Source organism: Lepus europaeus, chromosome 6 (assembly GCF_033115175.1).
Source record: "Lepus europaeus isolate LE1 chromosome 6, mLepTim1.pri, whole genome shotgun sequence".
Lineage (NCBI taxonomy): Eukaryota > Metazoa > Chordata > Mammalia > Lagomorpha > Leporidae > Lepus > Lepus europaeus.
This window is the reverse complement of record NC_084832.1, coordinates 59,398,406-59,415,710: the sequence shown is the minus strand read 5'-3', so window position 1 is coordinate 59,415,710 and position 17,305 is coordinate 59,398,406. Positions and strand designations below refer to the sequence as shown.

Sequence of the window (17,305 nt, the reverse complement as noted above, 5' to 3'; positions counted from 1 at the left end):
CTAGGCATCCTTTCTTTTCAATGTTCTCTTTGATGTGAAATTAATTTGTCTTTTTAGCAGGAGAAGATGAGTCCAAGTTAGACGATGCACATTCCTTAGGTTCTGGTGCTGGAGAAGGATACGAGCCAATCAGTGATGATGAACTGGATGAAATTCTGGCAGGGGATGCAGAAAAGAGGGAAGATCAACAAGATGAGGAGAAGATGCCAGGTAATCGTTTGCAGATGTAGTTAGACGTAAAAATTACCTGACTAATGGTGTTAAAGTATTCTTTGTTCCCTTTCATGCTGTAAAAATCGATTTAACACACTTAACATTTTCTGTTTTTTATTTTAGTTAAGGTTGAAAGGTCAGGAAAATGAAAATTATATGCCTGTGCATTTTAAAAAAATATATATTTATTTATTTATTTGAAAGAGAAGGAAATCCTCCATCTGCTGGTTAACTCACCAAGTGGCTGCAATGACCGGGGCTGGGCCAGGTCTAAGCCAGGAGCTAAGAGCTTCATCCAAGTCTCTCACATGTGAACAGAGACCCAAGTACTTAAGCTATCTTCTGCTGCTTTCCCAGGCCATTAGCAGGAAGCTGGATCAGAAGTGGAGTAGCTGGGACTCGAACTGATGCTGCAGGTGGCTGTTTAACCTGCTACACCACAACGCCAGACCCTTAGTAACTGATTCTTAAAGGAGTTTTTTTTTAAAAAGATTTATTTATTTTACTTGCTACGTGGAGTTATAGAGAGGCAGAGAGAGAGAGAGAGAGAGAGATTTTCCATTCGCTGGTTTACTTCCCAAATGGCCATGATGCTTGGAGCTGGGCCAGTCAGAAGCCAAGAGCCAGGAGCTTCTTCCAGGTCTCCCATGTGGGTGTAAGGGCCCAAGCACTTGGGCCATCTTCTGCTGCTTTCCTAGGCACATTAACAGAGAGCTGGATCAGAGCAGAGGAGCCAGGACTTGAACTGGTGCCCACATGGGATGCTGGCAGTTCAGGCATCAGCTTAACTCAATCCACCAAAGCGGTGGTCCCTCTTAAAGGAATTTTATAATGAATTAGTTGTTTTTAAAAATTTATTTTTGTGTGTGTTATGTACATTTGTGCACACATGTAAACTGAATAAGCTCATTGTTTTAATTCCATGAAAGAATTCTGATACCAAGTTTTAAAACATCAAACATCTAATCTTAGTGAAATTAGAGAGTTCCTTCACTGGGCATCCCATGTAAATTAGTCATTTGTAGGGATGGATTAGCTTGCCTATTTTCTTTTGGTAGGATGACATTGGGTTCCTTAGTCTATAAGTATTAGTGTTTATGGAAAAGCTTTGATTTTAAGAATATGACATTTTGTAAGGGCTGGCGCCACTGCCCAATAGGCTAATCCTCCACCTGTGGCGCCAGCACCCTGGGTTCTAGTCCCAGTCAGGGCGCTGGATTCTGTCCCGGTTGCCCCTCTTCCAGGCCAGCTCTCTGCTGTGGCCTGGGAGTGCAGTGGAGGATGGCCCAGGTCCTTGGGCCCTGCACCCACATGGGAGACCAGGAGAAGCACCTGGCTCCTGGCTTCACATCAGTACAATGCGCTGGCCGCGGCGGCCATTGGAGGGTGAACCAATGGCAAAAGACCTTTCTCTCTGTCTCTCTCTCTCACTGTCTAACTCTGCCTGTCCAAAAAAAAAAAAAAGAATATGACCTTTTCTGTTCAAACTTTTTGTTATTTAATATTTTCTCTGTTTTGCTTGATTTATATTTTTTTTGTGGATAATAAAACTGCTGTTTTCTTAATGTGAAAAATAATCCTATACTTCAACTTCCTACAGATCCATTAGATGTAATTGATGTAGACTGGTCTGGTCTTATGCCAAAGCATCCAAAAGAACCACGAGAACCTGGGGCTGCACTCCTAAAATTCACACCTGGAGCTGTTATGCTGAGAGTTGGAATTTCTAAAAAGTTGGCGGGTTCTGAACTTTTTACCAAAGTCAAAGAAACATGCCAGAGACTTTTAGAAAAGCCCAAAGGTAATTCCATTTTACTTTTTGTAATTATTGCCTATTAAAACTGTTAAGATGCGCTTGAAAAGAATTGTCTTCTGTTCTCATGTTGCATTGACACAATAGGAAATATTTCTTGAGGAATCATATTCACATCTATTTAAAATGCAGAACAACAGAGAGTATCTTCCTTCTGCTGGCTTACTCCCTAACTGCCCACAACAGCCAGGGCTGGGCCAGGCTGAAGCCAGGAGCTAGAATCCCTTCCAGGTCTCCTTTGTGAGTGGTCTCCTTTGTGAGTGGCAGGGTCCCAAACTCTTGAGCCATCATGTGCTACCTCTCAGGATGCATTAGCGGGAGCTGGATGTGAAGTTGAGTAACTAGGACTTGGGATGTGGGTGTCTTAAGAGGTGGCTTAACCCTCTGTATCGCAATACCTACCCCCTTAAAGTTGTTTTCAGAAAAACTTAATCCCACAGAAAAGTTGCAAAAGTTGTACAATAAATTTTCTGTATCAAAATTACTTTTAACAGGTAAGTTCCCATGTCAAAATGCTCTATGATGCCGGCGCCACGGCTCACTAGGCTAATCCTCCGCCTTGCGGCGCCGGCACACCGGGTTCTAGTCCCGGTCGGGGCACCGATCCTGTCCCGGTTGCCCCTCTTCCAGGCCAGCTCTCTGCTGTGGCCCGGGAGTGCAGTGGAGGATGGCCCAAGTCCTTGGGCCCTGCACCCCATGGGAGACCAGGATAAGCACCTGGCTCCTGCCATCGGATCAGCGCGGTGCGCCGGCCGCAGCGCGCTACCGCGGCGGCCATTGGAGGGTGAACCAACGGCAAAAAGGAAGACCTTTCTCTCTGTCTCTCTCTCACTGTCCACTCTGCCTGTCAAAAATAAAAAATTAAAAAAAAAAAATGCTTAATGATTTATTCAGGGCTAAATGAAGCAGAGCCTGGGAAACTGGACTAGATATTTTACATGTCTTTTAAGCAAATTTGGTGTCTTGGGAACCATTTCCCGTGAGAAATGGAAAATGGAAAATTCTACCCAAATGCAGTTGTCTCTGTTGAGCTTGTAACAAAGTAGTTAATAGCTTGGTGTGGGGCCCATGCTGTGGCGTAGTGGATAAAGCCGCTGCCTGCAGTGCCAGCATCCCATCTGGGCACCAGTTGAAGTCCTGGCTGCTCTGCTTCTGATCTGTGTCTCTGCTGTGGCCTGGGAAAGCAGTAGAAGATGGCCCAAGTCCTTGGGCCCCTGCACCAGTGTGGGAGACCCGGAGAAACTCCTGGCTCCTGGCTTCAGATCGGCACAGCTCCAACCATTGCAGTGGTTGAGAACCAGCAGATGGAAGACCTCTCTCTGTGTCTATACCTCTCTCTGTAACTTCATCTTTCAAATAAAAAAAATAAATCTTGATGTGTAGAACCCGATGGTCTGTTTTCTAGTGCGTACACTGCTTACTAGCTATTATTTTATGTCTCTGTGTTGAAGTCATCATCTGCAAGCTGGGAATAATTAAACCAGTGACTTCTGTGGTTGTTGTGAGGAGCGAATGAGTTGTTAAAGGTAACACAGAGAGCTTAGTTCCTGGAGGGCTGGCGCTGTGACGCTGCCAGTTAACTCCCTGGACTGAAGCGCCAGCATCCCATATGGGCGCCGGTTCGAGACCTGGCTGCTCCACTTCTGATCCAACTTTCTGCTATGGCCTGGGAAAGCAGTGGAAGATGGCCCAAGTCTTTGGGCCCCTGCACCCATGTGGGAGACCCAGAAGAATCTCCTGGCTCATGGCTTTGGATCGGCACAGCTCCGACCATTATGGGCAGTTGGGGAGTGAACCAAGAGATGGAAGACCTCTCTCTCTCTCTCTCTCTCTCTCTCTCTCTCTCTCTCTGTCTCCACCTCTCTTCTCTCTGTGTAACTCTGACTTTCAAATAAATAAATAAATATTAAAAAAAAAAAAAAGAACTTAGTTCCTGGTACATAGAAATACTCAATAAATACTAACTGCTACTTTTTAGTTAGGAAATATTTTTAAGAGGTTGACTTTTGTACCTTATTGCAACCAATTTTAATTATTTCAAAATAAGTTTGTTTAGTTTATAGATTTGTTTTTCTCTTCTGCTTCTTTTATTGGGTATCTATCTTAATGTATTTTATAGCTTAATACCTTTGTTATCAGAGAGTTAAGAGTAGGTGCTAAGATTAAGAAAAGGAGTAAGTCCAAGTGAGCATGTGCCAAACTGTACATCTCCTTCTCTTATTCCCACTCTTATATTTAACAGGGATCACTTTGTTAAATTTAAACAACTAGGAATAATTGTGTGTTAAAGAGTTCAATGGTATTAAGTAGAACAAAAAAGAAATGTTCCAGAGGATTCCAATTCAGTCCCATCAAGGTGGCATGTACCAATGCCATCTTACAAGTCAAAGTGATCAGTTTCAGTTCATAATTGACCATACTGATAGGGTTAAGTGTCAAAGAGATCACATAAACAACACTAGTGTCTGCTAATACTAACTGATAGAATTAAAAAGGAGAGATTGATCCAACATGGGAAGCAGGATACATAGCAGACTCATAGAATGGCAGATGTCCTAAACAGCACTCTGGCCTCAGAATCAGCTCTTAAGGCATTTGAATCTAGCTTAAACAGCCCACGAGAGTTTCTCAGGCATGGAAAGCCAAGACACTGTGGCAAAAAAAAAAAAAAAAAAAAAAAAGAGAGACTTAAGTGAAATATCTCTGTGAGTGAGATCCCAGTGGAAAGAACGGGTCATCAAAGAAGGAGGTACCTTTCTCTGAAGGGAGGAGAGACCTTCCACTTTGACTTTGGCCTTGTCTAAATAAGATGGGAGTTGGTGAACTCAAGAGGCTTCCATAGCTTTGGCAGCTCATGACAAGAGCCTCGGGTGATTACTGACGTCATAAATAAGAATGTCAATTGTTAAATCAACAACAGGAGTCACTGTGCAACTGCTCCCCATGTAGGACCTCTGTCCTTAATGTGTTGTACTATGTGAATTAATGGTTACTACCCAAACAGTACTTTATACTTTGTGTATCTGTGTGGGTGCAGTCTTATGAAATCCTTACTTAATATATACTAAGTTGATCTTCTGTATTTAAAGATAATTGAAAATTAATCTTGGCCAGCGCCGTGGCTTAACAGGCTAATTCTCTGCCTTGCGGCGCCAGCACACCGGGTTCTAGTCCCGGTCGGGGCGCCGGATTCTGTCCCTGTTGCCCCTCTTCCAGGCCAGCTCTCTGCTATGGCCTGGGAAGGCAGTGGAGGATGGCCCAGGTGCTTGGGTCCTGCACCCGCATGGGAAACCAGGAGGAGGCACCAGGCTCCTGGCTTCGGATCGGCACGATGCGCCGGCCGCAGTGGCCATTGGAGGGTGAACCAACGGCAAAAAGGAAGACCTTTCTCTCTGTCTCTCTCTCTCACTGTCCACTCTGTCTGTCAAAAAAAAAAAAAAAAAGAAAGAAAGAAAAGAAAATTAATCTTGATGAAGAATGGGATAGGAGAGGGAGGAGAGATGGGATGGTTGCAGGTGGGAGGTAGGTTATGGGGGAAAAAGCCGCTATAATTCAAAAGTTGTACTTTGGAAATTTATATTTATTAAATAAAAGTTGAAAAAATCAGGTTTTATAAGAATGGAAAAAAATAAATAAAAGATTAAGGAAAGGAAAGGAAAGGTGAAAGCAACATTATTTGACAATTTTATGTCATGTCCCTGAGAATAAAAATATTTCATTAAAAGAATTGAGTTTTTTGAACCAAGCATTTGCATAGCAGTTAAGGGACCACTTGGGAGACCCACAGCCCATATTGGAGTACCTGGGTTCAAGTCCCAGTTCTGCTCCTGACCCCAGCTTCATGTTAATGCACACTTGGGAGGCAACAGTTGACAGCTCAAGTGGTTGTGCTACCTACTCATGTGAGACCTGAATTAAGTTCCTGGTCCTCGGGAGTGAATCAGCAGATAGGAGATCTAGTCTTTCTCTTTCCTCTCAAATAAAAAATAAATTAAATCTTTTTTTTTTTTTAAAGAAGAATGAAGGTTTTTACTAGAATAAAATTGGAAAAATCATTTCACAAGTTTCATAAGTCTGTATGCTTCTTTTCACCTATTATCATAAGTAAAATTCTTGATTTTAGGAGTGGTCATTTGGCACACCAGTTAAGATGTCACATGGGATGTCTGCATCCCATATCAGAGTACTTGGATTCAATTTTGCCTCTACTTCCCATCCAGTTTCCTCCTGATGCTCATCCTCAGAGGCAGCAAGTGATGGCCCAAGTACTGGGGTCCTTGCCACCCATGTGGGAGACCTAAGTCAACTTTCAGGCTCCGAGCTTTGGCTTGGTCCAGCCCTGGCAATTGTGGCCACTTAAAGAGTGCACCAGCAGATAGAAAAGTCTCTCTCTTTGTCTCTGCCTTCCAAGTAAAATGAAAATAAACGTTTTTGAAAAAAATTCTTAATGTGACCCAATAAGCAGAGTATTTTGTATGTGAAATATGTATAGATTATAATTGTGAACACTTATTTACCTGAAGAATGGCCAAAGATGTGGATCTTTGCCCTACTCTTCTGCCTTGTTTGGTTGGTTCTTTGGCCTTAAACAAGGAACTCCTGTGAGTGTTAATTTTGTTTGTAAAATGATGGAGTAAAACACCTATTACCTATTTAACTTTAAAGTTATTTGCCCCTGTGACTTTTGCTAATGACATTTCAAGTCAAAATCGTGTTTGATTTTGCTAACTGAAATACAGTTTGTCCCTTACTTAACGATAATTTAACCTAAACAGTGAAATTGTACACTATAAAGGGCTGTTTGATTATTGCTTAACAGTCAAGTCTCTCCTGTTTTTGATACTGTGGTGGTTGAAGTAGAGAATTGATAATATGTTGTTAAATATGTTTCATATGGAACGGGGCTTGATTTTGTTTACTGCTGTATCTAGTGTCTAATTATCTGTTATTGCTAATTATGCCCTTGCCTAGAACAGTGCCTGACACATAGTAGGCATTCACTAAATATTTATGAAATAATTGATAATGAATTTTCTGTTCCATTGGGTTTAGTCCAGTCCTCCATCAGTGAAGAGAATATGCCTTGCCTCTTAAGGATAATTAACAACAACAAGAACTAAGGCTTAAAACAATACACTTAACTGTGTACTAAAACTGGAATTTTTTTTCTAGGTTTTCTAATTACAATATAGTTAAGGCCTAGTGAGCTAAAGTTTTCTAGTTTTTTTATTCCTTTGTTTTACTTGTTCTTGAGTATGTGTTTAGTCTATCTTTGGAGTAATTTGGTGCTGATCAATTTAAAACCATGAAGAGACTTGAAGTTCAGCCATGTTGTACTCTCTAAGGAGGTTTGCAAGTGTGTATTTTGTATCCTTTTAAAACCAGAAGAAAAAAAGTTTCCATAAAAAGAAAGTTAGTCCTAAAGAGCAATTTTCATGGAAGAGCTTATGTTCAAGGCAAATTTCTTCTGTAATTATATCTGTAATAAAATAGTATTTGATGCTCTTTTTATTTTGGTTTATTTTTTTGGATAGGTTTTTTTTTTTTTTTTTAAGATTTTTTTAAGATTTTTTTAATTTGGAAGGCAGTTATAGAGAGAGATGGAGAGAAGAGCAGGGGTAAATGAGTGGAATCTTCCATCTGCTAGCTCACTCCTCAAACGGCCACAATGGCTAAGGCTGAACCAGGTCAAAGCCAAGAGCCAGATATTACATTTAAGTCTCCCACATGGGTAGTAGGGGCCCAAGCACTTGGGCCATCTTCTGCTGTTTTCCCAGGTGCATTAGCAGGGAGCTAGATTGGAAGTGGAGCAGGCAGGACTTGAAACTGGCACCCCTGTCTGATGCTGGCAATGTAAGCAGTGACTTGACCTGCTATGCCACGCTGCCCCTGACTTCAGTGATTCTCAACCTGAACTTTGCTTCTCAGTCATAGTGCATAATCAATGCCTAAATCCTGTTTCCCAAGTCTACTTTTCTTATATCTTAAACAAATTTAAAATGACTATCACAGTTCTTAATTTTGTTTAAGACTAATAATATAACTGAATGGTGAAGGTTCTTCACAGAGGAAATATTGCCTTTAATATGAAATAAATTTCACCATTGTTGCTAACTTTGATAAAGTGTAGACTTTATGCAGTATTCACTTGAATCATTGGTAACATCTTCTATTTTTGTTGAAAGATGCAGACAATCTGTTTGAACATGAATTGGGGGCTCTCAACATGGCTGCATTGTTACGAAAAGAAGAAAGAGCAAGTCTTCTTAGTAATCTCGGACCGTGCTGTAAAGCTCTGTGCTTCAGACGAGACTCTGCCATCCGCAAGCAGCTGGTTAAAAATGAGAAGGTACAGTGATTTCCTTGGAAAAAATGTGAAGTGAATAATGTGAATGGCATATCTTCCATCTGATTGCTTTAAAGAATCACAGTCTTATCTGTTTTTATGAGTTTGGTTTACTAGTCTTACACACATGTGAAAAAAAGAGTTCTGTTAAAATTTGCGATATTTTTATCTTATTTCAATAATATTAATGAATAATTGTTTTAGATAACAGTTACTTGTTAGAAAAAGTTATGCACTTAAAAATGTGTAAAATATTCTATTTCTATGAAATTTGTGAAAAGCTTCTGTAGATAAGTAAACATTATTAGAAATTTATTTAAGTTTAATATAAAAAGAAACATTTTCTGGAGTTGTGAGGATAGTGGAGTTTTTTGAGGGATTTGTTTATTTATTTTTAAAGGCAGAGTTACAGAGAGGGAGATCTTTTATCTGCTGGTTTACTCCCCAGATAGCCACAATAGCCAGCGCTGGGCCAGACTGAAGCCAGGAGCTGGGAGCTTCATCTAGGTCTCCTTCTGGGTGGCAGGGGCCCAAACACTTAGGCTATCATCTGCTGCTTTTCCCAGGCATTTTAGCAGGGAACTGAATCGAAAGTAGAGCAACCAGGACATGAACTGGAGAATGAACCAGCAGGTGGAAGATCTCTTTCTCTCTGTCCTTCTCTCTGTCACTCTGCCTTTCAAAAAATAAATGAATCATTATAAAAAAAAAAAAAACAAAACACTGATCCTAAAAGGTTAGAAAAACATTAACCTACTAGCTTTTTTTTTTTTTTTTTTTTGACAGGCAGAGTGGATAGTGAGAGAGAGACAGAGAGAAAAGTCTTCCTTTTTTTTTGCCGTTGGTTCACCCTCCAATGGCCACCGCGGCCGGCGCACCACGCTGATCCGATGGCAGGAGCCAGGTGCTTATCCTGGTCTCCCATGGGGTGCAGGGCCCAAGGACTTGGGCCATCCTCCACTGCACTCCCGGGTCACAGCAGAGAGCTGGACTGGAAGAGGGGCAACCGGGACAGAATCCGGTGCGCCGACTGGGACTAGAACCTGGTGTGCTGGTGCCGCAAGGCGGAGGATTAGCCTGTTGAGCCACAGCGCCGGCCTACCTACTAGCTTTTTACTAGAGGCCATTAAGAAAACAGAGTTGTCTTTGGATATATAACAATGCTGAAGAAACTGATACTTCATTTATGAAAACTACTCAGATGCAGAGGATTAAATTTATACAAACAAGAAGAATTCATCTCCAAAGATTAAAATGGAAGTGGCTATGAGGCATGGGAGACTTATAAAAATATCAAGTCTTAGGTTTATAACCACCAAGTCTACCTTGCTCAGAATTACTTCTGACAAAATTGCTAAGGTCGTCCTCCTTTGCTTCTCTCATCTCATTTGTATTTCTCCTTACTCTGTTGCCTACATGCTCATCTCTCCTTACATCCTTTCTCACCTAGACATTTCTCTGAGAGAACTAAGCTCCCAGTATCCTAAACATGTATATAATGAATCTCCTTCTCTTTTATGTATCTAGAATGGTTCCAGATATCACCATCCTGACTATTAAATTGAAAAATATTCATTCAAATCATTTTCTCTTTGGTTCATATAAGGAATCTCAGCTGAAAAGGACTGCATAATTTCTAATCTCATGAAAATCCTAACCTCCTTTTTAACAGTAATAGATTATAATATACCCTGATTCCTCCTCCATGGTGCCCCTTCAAAACTGCGACAAACAACAGCACCTTGAAAATTTCTCATTGAGCACCATTGTTCAGAACCTTATAATCCTCCAGTGTAAGTCATAGACCATTAACATTCAGTAAGTTTTAATAGCACATTGTAATGTCTTAAACAATCCATCTGAAGAAAGTATCATAAGCTTTCTGATTATTCTGTTAAAAACACCAGCACAAAAGAGGTGGTTCACTTGGCTAATCCTCCGCCTGCAGCGCCGCAGCGCCAGCACCCCGGGTTGTAGTCCCGGTTGGGGCACCGGGTACTAGTCCTCGTTGCTTCTCTTCTAGTCCAGCTCTTTGCTGTGGCCTGGGAGGGCAATGGAGGATGGCCTAAGTGCTTGGGTCCTTGCACTGGCATGGGAGACCGGGAGAAAGCACCTGGCTCCTAGCTTCGGATCGGCACAGCGCTGGCCATAGTGGCCTTTAGGGGAATGAACCAACAGAAGGAAGACCTTTCTCTCTGTCTCTCTCTCACTGTCTATAACTCCGTCAAATAAATAAATAAATAAATAGAGGACACACACACACACACACACACACTACATAGGAAATCCTCTGAGAAATGCTCTTAGAGGCTACACATAAAAAAAAGGACACAATTAAAGAAGAGTAATTTCAGATGCTAGACAACCTCATGAAATATCCTAGGAAAACCAAATAGAAGCATTTAAGTTATATATGGTTATAAAAGAAAAGTCCAAAAAAGGGTCATTCATTGGGCTAATTGGTAGATTTTTTTTTTAAAGAGGTTTTTATTTTATTATTTATTTGAGAAGTAGAGTTACAGACAGAGAGAGACAAAGAGAAAGGTCTTCCATCCACTGGTTCATTGCTGGAGCTCGGCCGATTGGATGCCAGGAGCCAGCTGTTTCTTCTAGGTCTCTCACGCAGGTGCTGGGGCCCAAGCACTTGGGCCCTCCTCTACTGGTTTCCCAGGCCATAGCAGAGAGCTGGATTGGAAGAGGAGCAGTCAGGACTCAAATCTGTGCCAAATGGGATGCTGGTGCCATAGATGGAGGATTAACCTACACCATAGCACCAGCCCCCTAGACTCTTAGCAAGTGACAAAAAGTGGAAAATTATTCAACCTACACATTGAGATTGTGTCTATTTAGGAGAATGATTTTTAAATATAGAAACTATAGTCCATATCACAAGAAATAGGTGAAGGATATTAAGAGAACACTTAAAAGTTTTAAATGTGCAAACTAAAAGAAGGCAGTTATAAAGAGCAGAAATCAATGAAATTAAAAATAGGGAAACATTAGAGAAAAGTAGTGTCACCAACTGCTGGTTCCTTGAAGAGATGAATAAAATTGAGAACTCCCTAATCAGACTAACCAAAAAAAAACAAACAAACAAAAAACACAAATTGTGGGAATATCATTACAGATCTCACAAGTAATAAAAAAGATAATAAGGGGATATGAATAACTTAATAAACATGAATTTGGCTGGAAAGTTAGAAGAAATGGATCAATTCTTCTAAAGCCACAGACTGCCAAAACTTAATGAGTAAGTCATGAGCAACCTGAATAGTCATCTCTGTTTTTTAAATATAAAACTGTAGTCCCAGGTGATTGCACTGCCAAGATCTACCAAAAGCATTTAAAGAAGAAATAACACCAATTCTCTGCTATTTCTTCCAGAAAATTAAAGTGGCAGAATCATTTCCCAACTTATTTTATGAGGCCAGATTTGCAAACACCTGACTAGAAGATTTAAACCAGTATCTCTAATGAAACTAGGCATAAAAATGCTCAAAAATGTTAATAAATCAAGTTCAGTGATACATTTTTAGACTAGGAATAAAGGAATGCCTCAGAATGCTAGAATTATAATCAACCATATTAACAGAAGTAAGAAAGACTTTATATTTATATTGATCATATCAATTGATGGAAAAAGCATTTGAGAAAAATCAGTGTTCCTGTGTAGTAACTCTTAACAAGCTAGAATTAGAAGAGGTCTTTACAAAGGACATGTACATAAGACCCTCAGCTAACATCTTAGGTAATATTGAAAGTTTGAATGCTTTGTCCCTGAAGTTAGGAACAAAGAAAGGATGTCCAGTCTCACTGCCCCTGTTCAGCCTCATACTGGAACTCCTACCCAGTTTGATTAGGCAAGAGAAAGGAATTACATATATATAGAATGGAAAGGAAGAAATAAAACTGTGTGTCTTCTCAGGTGACATGATTGCCTGCATAAAAGGTTTCAAGGAATTTGCCAGAAAAATTCCTAGATCTAGTAAGTGAGTTTAGTAAAGTTACAAAATACAAGGTCAGCCTACAAAAAAAGTAGTTGTATCTTTGTATACCAGCAGTGAGCATCTGAACACTAAAATGTTAGAAAACAATACTCCAGCTTCCCCACAAATGAAGTACTTAGATATTAAAGAAAGAAGAAAAAGAAATTTGCAAGATCTAGTTGTTGGATACTCAAAACAGTGATGAAAAAAGCCAAGGACCTAAATAACTGAAGAGAGAGACATCATATTCATGGAGTTGGAGACTCAATATAGTTAAAATTATGCTTCTCCCTCACATAAATCTGCAGAGTTAACACAATTTTTAGTAAAAATCTAAAGAGGATTTTTTTTCTATAGACAAGCTGATTCTAAAATTTGTGTGAGGTTTAAAGGAACTAGAAAAGCCAAAATAATTTTTACAAAAGAAGAATAAAGTTGGAAGATTTATACTACTCAGTATCAAGACTTACTGTAAAACTGTAGTACGTAAGATAGTACAGTGTTAGTAAAGGAGTAGAAATTCAGATGAGTGGAACCGAAAAGGGTCCAGAAGTAGACCCACACAGATACGATCTGTCAACTCAGGGGTTTGGTGTAGGGAGCTATACAAATTGTTTCTTTTAATTAAGTTTTCATTTTGAGATAATTGTTCTTTGTCAAAATTTAAAATATATATTCTCTGAAGTATACAGGTAAGGGAATGAAAACACAGGCATAGTAGGAGAAATATTTGAAATTCACATTTTTTTTTTTTAAATTTACTGATTCATTTGTAAGGCAGAGTGACAGAGAGGGAGAGGCAGAGAGCAAGACAGATCTGGTCTTTCTACTGGTTCACTCCCCAAATAACCATTGCATCCAGGACTGGGCCAAGCCAAAGCCAGGAGACAGGGAACTGCACATGGGTGCAGAAACTCAAATACTTGGGTTTTCTGCGCTGCCTTCCAGGCACATTACAGGAAGCTGGATCAGGAACAGGCGGGATTCTATCCCAGGCCCTCCATGTGGGTGCAGGCGTTCCAGGCAGTGCCTTGACCTGCTATATCATAATACCTACATACAAATCACATTTTTGAAAAAGGACTTGTAGCTAAAATATTTAAAAATATTCTCCAATTTTAGCAGTAAGAAAACCATCAGCCCAGTTTTTAAGACTTAAACAGACATTTCACGCAAGGGATACAGCTAATAAGTACATGGAATAAAATGTTTAACATAATACAAATTAAAGCTGCAACAAGATGCCTTTTGTCATTTACCTCAATAATTAAAATATAAGCAACAAAAAAACTTAACAGTATCAAATGTTTATGAGAGCTGGCGCCATGAATAGGCTAATCCTCCGCCTAGCAGCACCGGCACACCAGATTCTAGTCCCGGTCAGGGCGCCAGATTCTGTCCCGGTTGCCCCTCTTCCAGGCCAGCTCTCAGCTATGGCCCGGGAGTGCAGTGGAGGATGGCCCAAGTGCTTGGGCCCTGCACCCCATGGGAGACCAGGAGAAGCACCTGGCTCCTGCCTTCGGATAAGCGCGGTGTGCCGGCCGCAGCGCGCTGGCTGCGGTGGCCATTGGAGGGTAAACCAATGGCAAAAGGAAGACCTTTCTCTCTCTGTCCACTCTGCCTGTCAAAAAAAAAAAAAAAAAAATGTTTATGAGGATGCACACCAATGAAAACTCCTATATTTATTGCTAGCAAGAATGCAAAATAGTAGAGCCACTGTGAAAACTGGTTATTTCTTAAAGTAAAGATGCATACTTACTATATGACCCAACAATTTCCTTACTAGACATTTAACTTAGAAAACAAAAACTAATGCTTATCTAAAAGCCCATGCACAGATATGTAGAGCAGCTGTATTCTTAATCTCCAAAAACTGAAAACAACTCCAGTGTTCTTCAGCTGGCTAATAAACTGGAATATCAGTGCATTTATGAACAAGAAAAAGTAACCAAATTATTAATACTGTTAGTAGCAAAAAAAAAAAAAAAAATCAAAGACATTATGCTGAGTCAAAGAAACTAGTCTCAAAAAGATTGTATACTTATTTAATTGATAGTCTGGTGAAGGTAAAAACATAGTGGAAAACTTACCAGTCATTGCCAAGGGTTAGAAGAGAGAAGAGGATGTGAGTACAATGGACCAGAAAAGGGAATTTTTTTGAGTGATGACAAACTTCTCTGTCCTGATTGTAGCCATGGTTATGTGAATCTATATTTAATAAAATGCTTAGAACTACACATAAAAAGTTTATTTACTGTATCACTGCCTAGGAAATAAAGCAGTTCTTAAAAAGAATGCATATATGGTCAAGGAACTGCTGTTATTTATGTATGTTATATCCCAGAAAAGAAAAAAAAGATGCTGGAGGTATTAAAATATTACCCGTATTTCATTGTCCACATGGTTAGAGAACTTTTAACAAAATTTTATGTATAGTAACTTTCAAAATATACTAATATAGCTTTAAGTTACAATAGTAGAGATACACATTTTAGTACAAAAGAGGTAGTAGTTCTATTATGATCAGTTGTCTTCTAGAGAATTTATTCAGTTCTAGAACTCACATTTTTTGAGACTTGAACAGACCAGTGAAAAGTATGGGATGGGGGCCGTTGTTGCACAACGGGTGAAGCCACCCCTTACAATGCCGCATCCCCTATCAGAGTGCTGGTTTAAGTCTCAGCTGTTCCTACTTCCTGCTAATGTGCCTGGAGGAGCAGCAGGTGGTGGCCCAAGTACTGGCTGCTGACACCCATGTGGAAGACCAGTTGAAGGTCCTGGAATCCTGGCTTCAGTATGACTGTTGTGGTCATTTGGGAACTGAACCAACAGATGGAAAATCTCTTTCTTTCTCTTTGTTGTGCTAGCTTTCTTTTTTCTTTTTTTTTTTTTTTTTCTTTTTTTTTGACAGGCAGAGTGGATAGTGAGAGAGAGACACAGAGAGAAAGGTCTTCCTTTGCCATTGGTTCACCCTCCAATGGCCGCTGCGGCCGGCGCACCGCGCTGATCCGAAACCAGGAGCCAGGTGCTTCTCCTGGTCTCCCATGCGGGTGCAGGGCCCAAGGACTTGGGCCATCCTCCACTGCCTTCCCAGGCCATAGCAGAGAGCTGGCCTGGAAGAGGGGCAACCGGGATAGAATCCGGCGCCCCAACTGGGACTAGAACCCCGTGTGCCGGCGCCACAAGGCGGAGGATTAGCCTGTTAAGCCACGGCGCCGGCCTGTGCTACCTTTCAAATACATAGATAAATCTTTAAAAAAAAAAAAAAAAAAAACATGTAGAATACTTGGCTTACAAAAAAAAAAAATTAGGAAGTAATGATGCTTCTATACATTAAAATTTAACAGTTGTCAAGTAAAAAAATAGGATTGAATTAGCTCTCATAGAAGAGATTTTATTTTATCACATGGAAAAAGTATTGCCATTCAGAAATCGAAAATATGGTGTTTTGTTTTACTAGTACAAATGATGACATTAAAACTGGTTTATTACCTGTCAGGCACTGTTGAGAAGATAACTACTTTAAGCAACAGATTCCCTGTTTACTAGGTACCCTGTGAAGTTTCTCTTCTAAGATTGATTGAATCTGAACAAATTTCCTAATTAGATGCAAAAAAGTTAAATTAATATCCGTACAAAATTAAATACTCTTACAACTTTGATATTTTTGATAGAGGTTAGCCTTGTGATGTTTCCTATTGTCAACTAAAAATGCACATTGTTTTAATTTTTTTTTTCCAATAGGGTACTGTAAAACAAGCTTACACAAATGCTCCAATGGTAGACAACGAATTATTACGATTGAGTCTTAGATTATTTAAACGGAAGACTGCTTGCCATGCCCCAGGACATGAAAAGACTGAAGATAATAAACTGTCACAGCCCAACATCCAACAGGAACTGTGTGTATCTTAAGACTGAAATTCAGTATATTTTTGGTACTACCCTCCTGCAGCAGTGCTCATTACTTTTCAGAGTTCTTTGATTTGACAAACTTTGTTGTGACAAAGGCAAAGAAGATTTATCAGCCGTGCTAAAAGAGGGAAGAAATTTGATCTCTAGAGACTCTAGTTTTGGCTAACTTGGAATTTTACATTAATTTTTACACAGTACTTGCTACTTATGAAAAATAATGTGAAAGCATCTGGATTTAGTGGTCTATTCTGTATGTTGTGTTAACACTGAAGATTTTGGACAAAGGTTGTCACTGCTCTTCCAGCCTATTAATGTTTTTTATGAAATGGAGCCACTGATTTATGTTCTGGATCATCTATACAAAAACTGCATTTTATTCATAAACAATGTATTCATCACCGTAATTGCACATATTGTGCAATACCATGTTGTACAGAACATTTGAAAGGGAATACTGGGCCAGCATGGTATGTCTGTAGGCTAATCTCCAGCAGGAGGGAGCCAAGATACTTTTTCCTTTTGAAAATTCTAAAAATATTATTTCATGAGTCTTTGCTTTTTAAAATATGTATGCGTTGTTACAGTATATATTGAATGCCTTTGGACCCTAAACGTTTGTTTGTTATCAGAGACTGTACTATTTTTATTTTTAATAAATGTACCTTCCCTTCCTTGTTCAAGATTTACTCGCTCTTTATTCATTTTAATGCTGATGTTCTGAAATATTTGTCATCAACATTACGTTTCGCACTTCAGATATTTTACTGCTTCTATCCTTATCCTTATTATTGGACAGCTATAACTAATATGATAAGCACCAAAGATGTACTTCAAACATAGCTTGGTTACACTTGAAGCAGACCAAGAGTTAACAAACCTATGTATTCAGAGGTTTAAAACTACCATCGTATTTTCCAGTTACATTCTTTGATTATGTTTAACTGTCTCCAGCTTATGCTATGTAAAACATTACTTTTTAAAACTTTTACCTGCTTTTCTCTGTATCTACATGTCTAATCATGAAGTAGATTT

At 39.7% G+C, this 17,305-nt stretch overlaps 1 protein-coding gene across 5 annotated transcripts in view; it reads left to right on the top strand.

Moving 5' to 3' along the window:
* ZC3H13 (zinc finger CCCH-type containing 13) overlaps nt 1-16,960 on the top strand; it is a 91,487-nt gene extending 74,527 nt beyond the window's left edge. For 2 of the 5 annotated variants that reach the window (XM_062194166.1, XM_062194167.1), the window contains 4 exons: nt 58-210; nt 1,814-2,014; nt 8,212-8,375; nt 16,103-16,959. In XM_062194166.1, coding sequence (XP_062050150.1) covers nt 58-210; nt 1,814-2,014; nt 8,212-8,375; nt 16,103-16,273 — 689 coding nt within the window. In that variant the 3' untranslated portion in view covers nt 16,274-16,959. Of the gene's footprint in view, nt 1-57; nt 211-1,813; nt 2,015-8,211; nt 8,376-16,102 lie in introns of all 5 variants that reach the window. The other 3 variants (XM_062194165.1, XM_062194164.1, XM_062194168.1) reach the window with 3 other exon arrangements.
* The last annotated feature ends 345 nt before the right edge of the window (nt 16,961-17,305 follow it).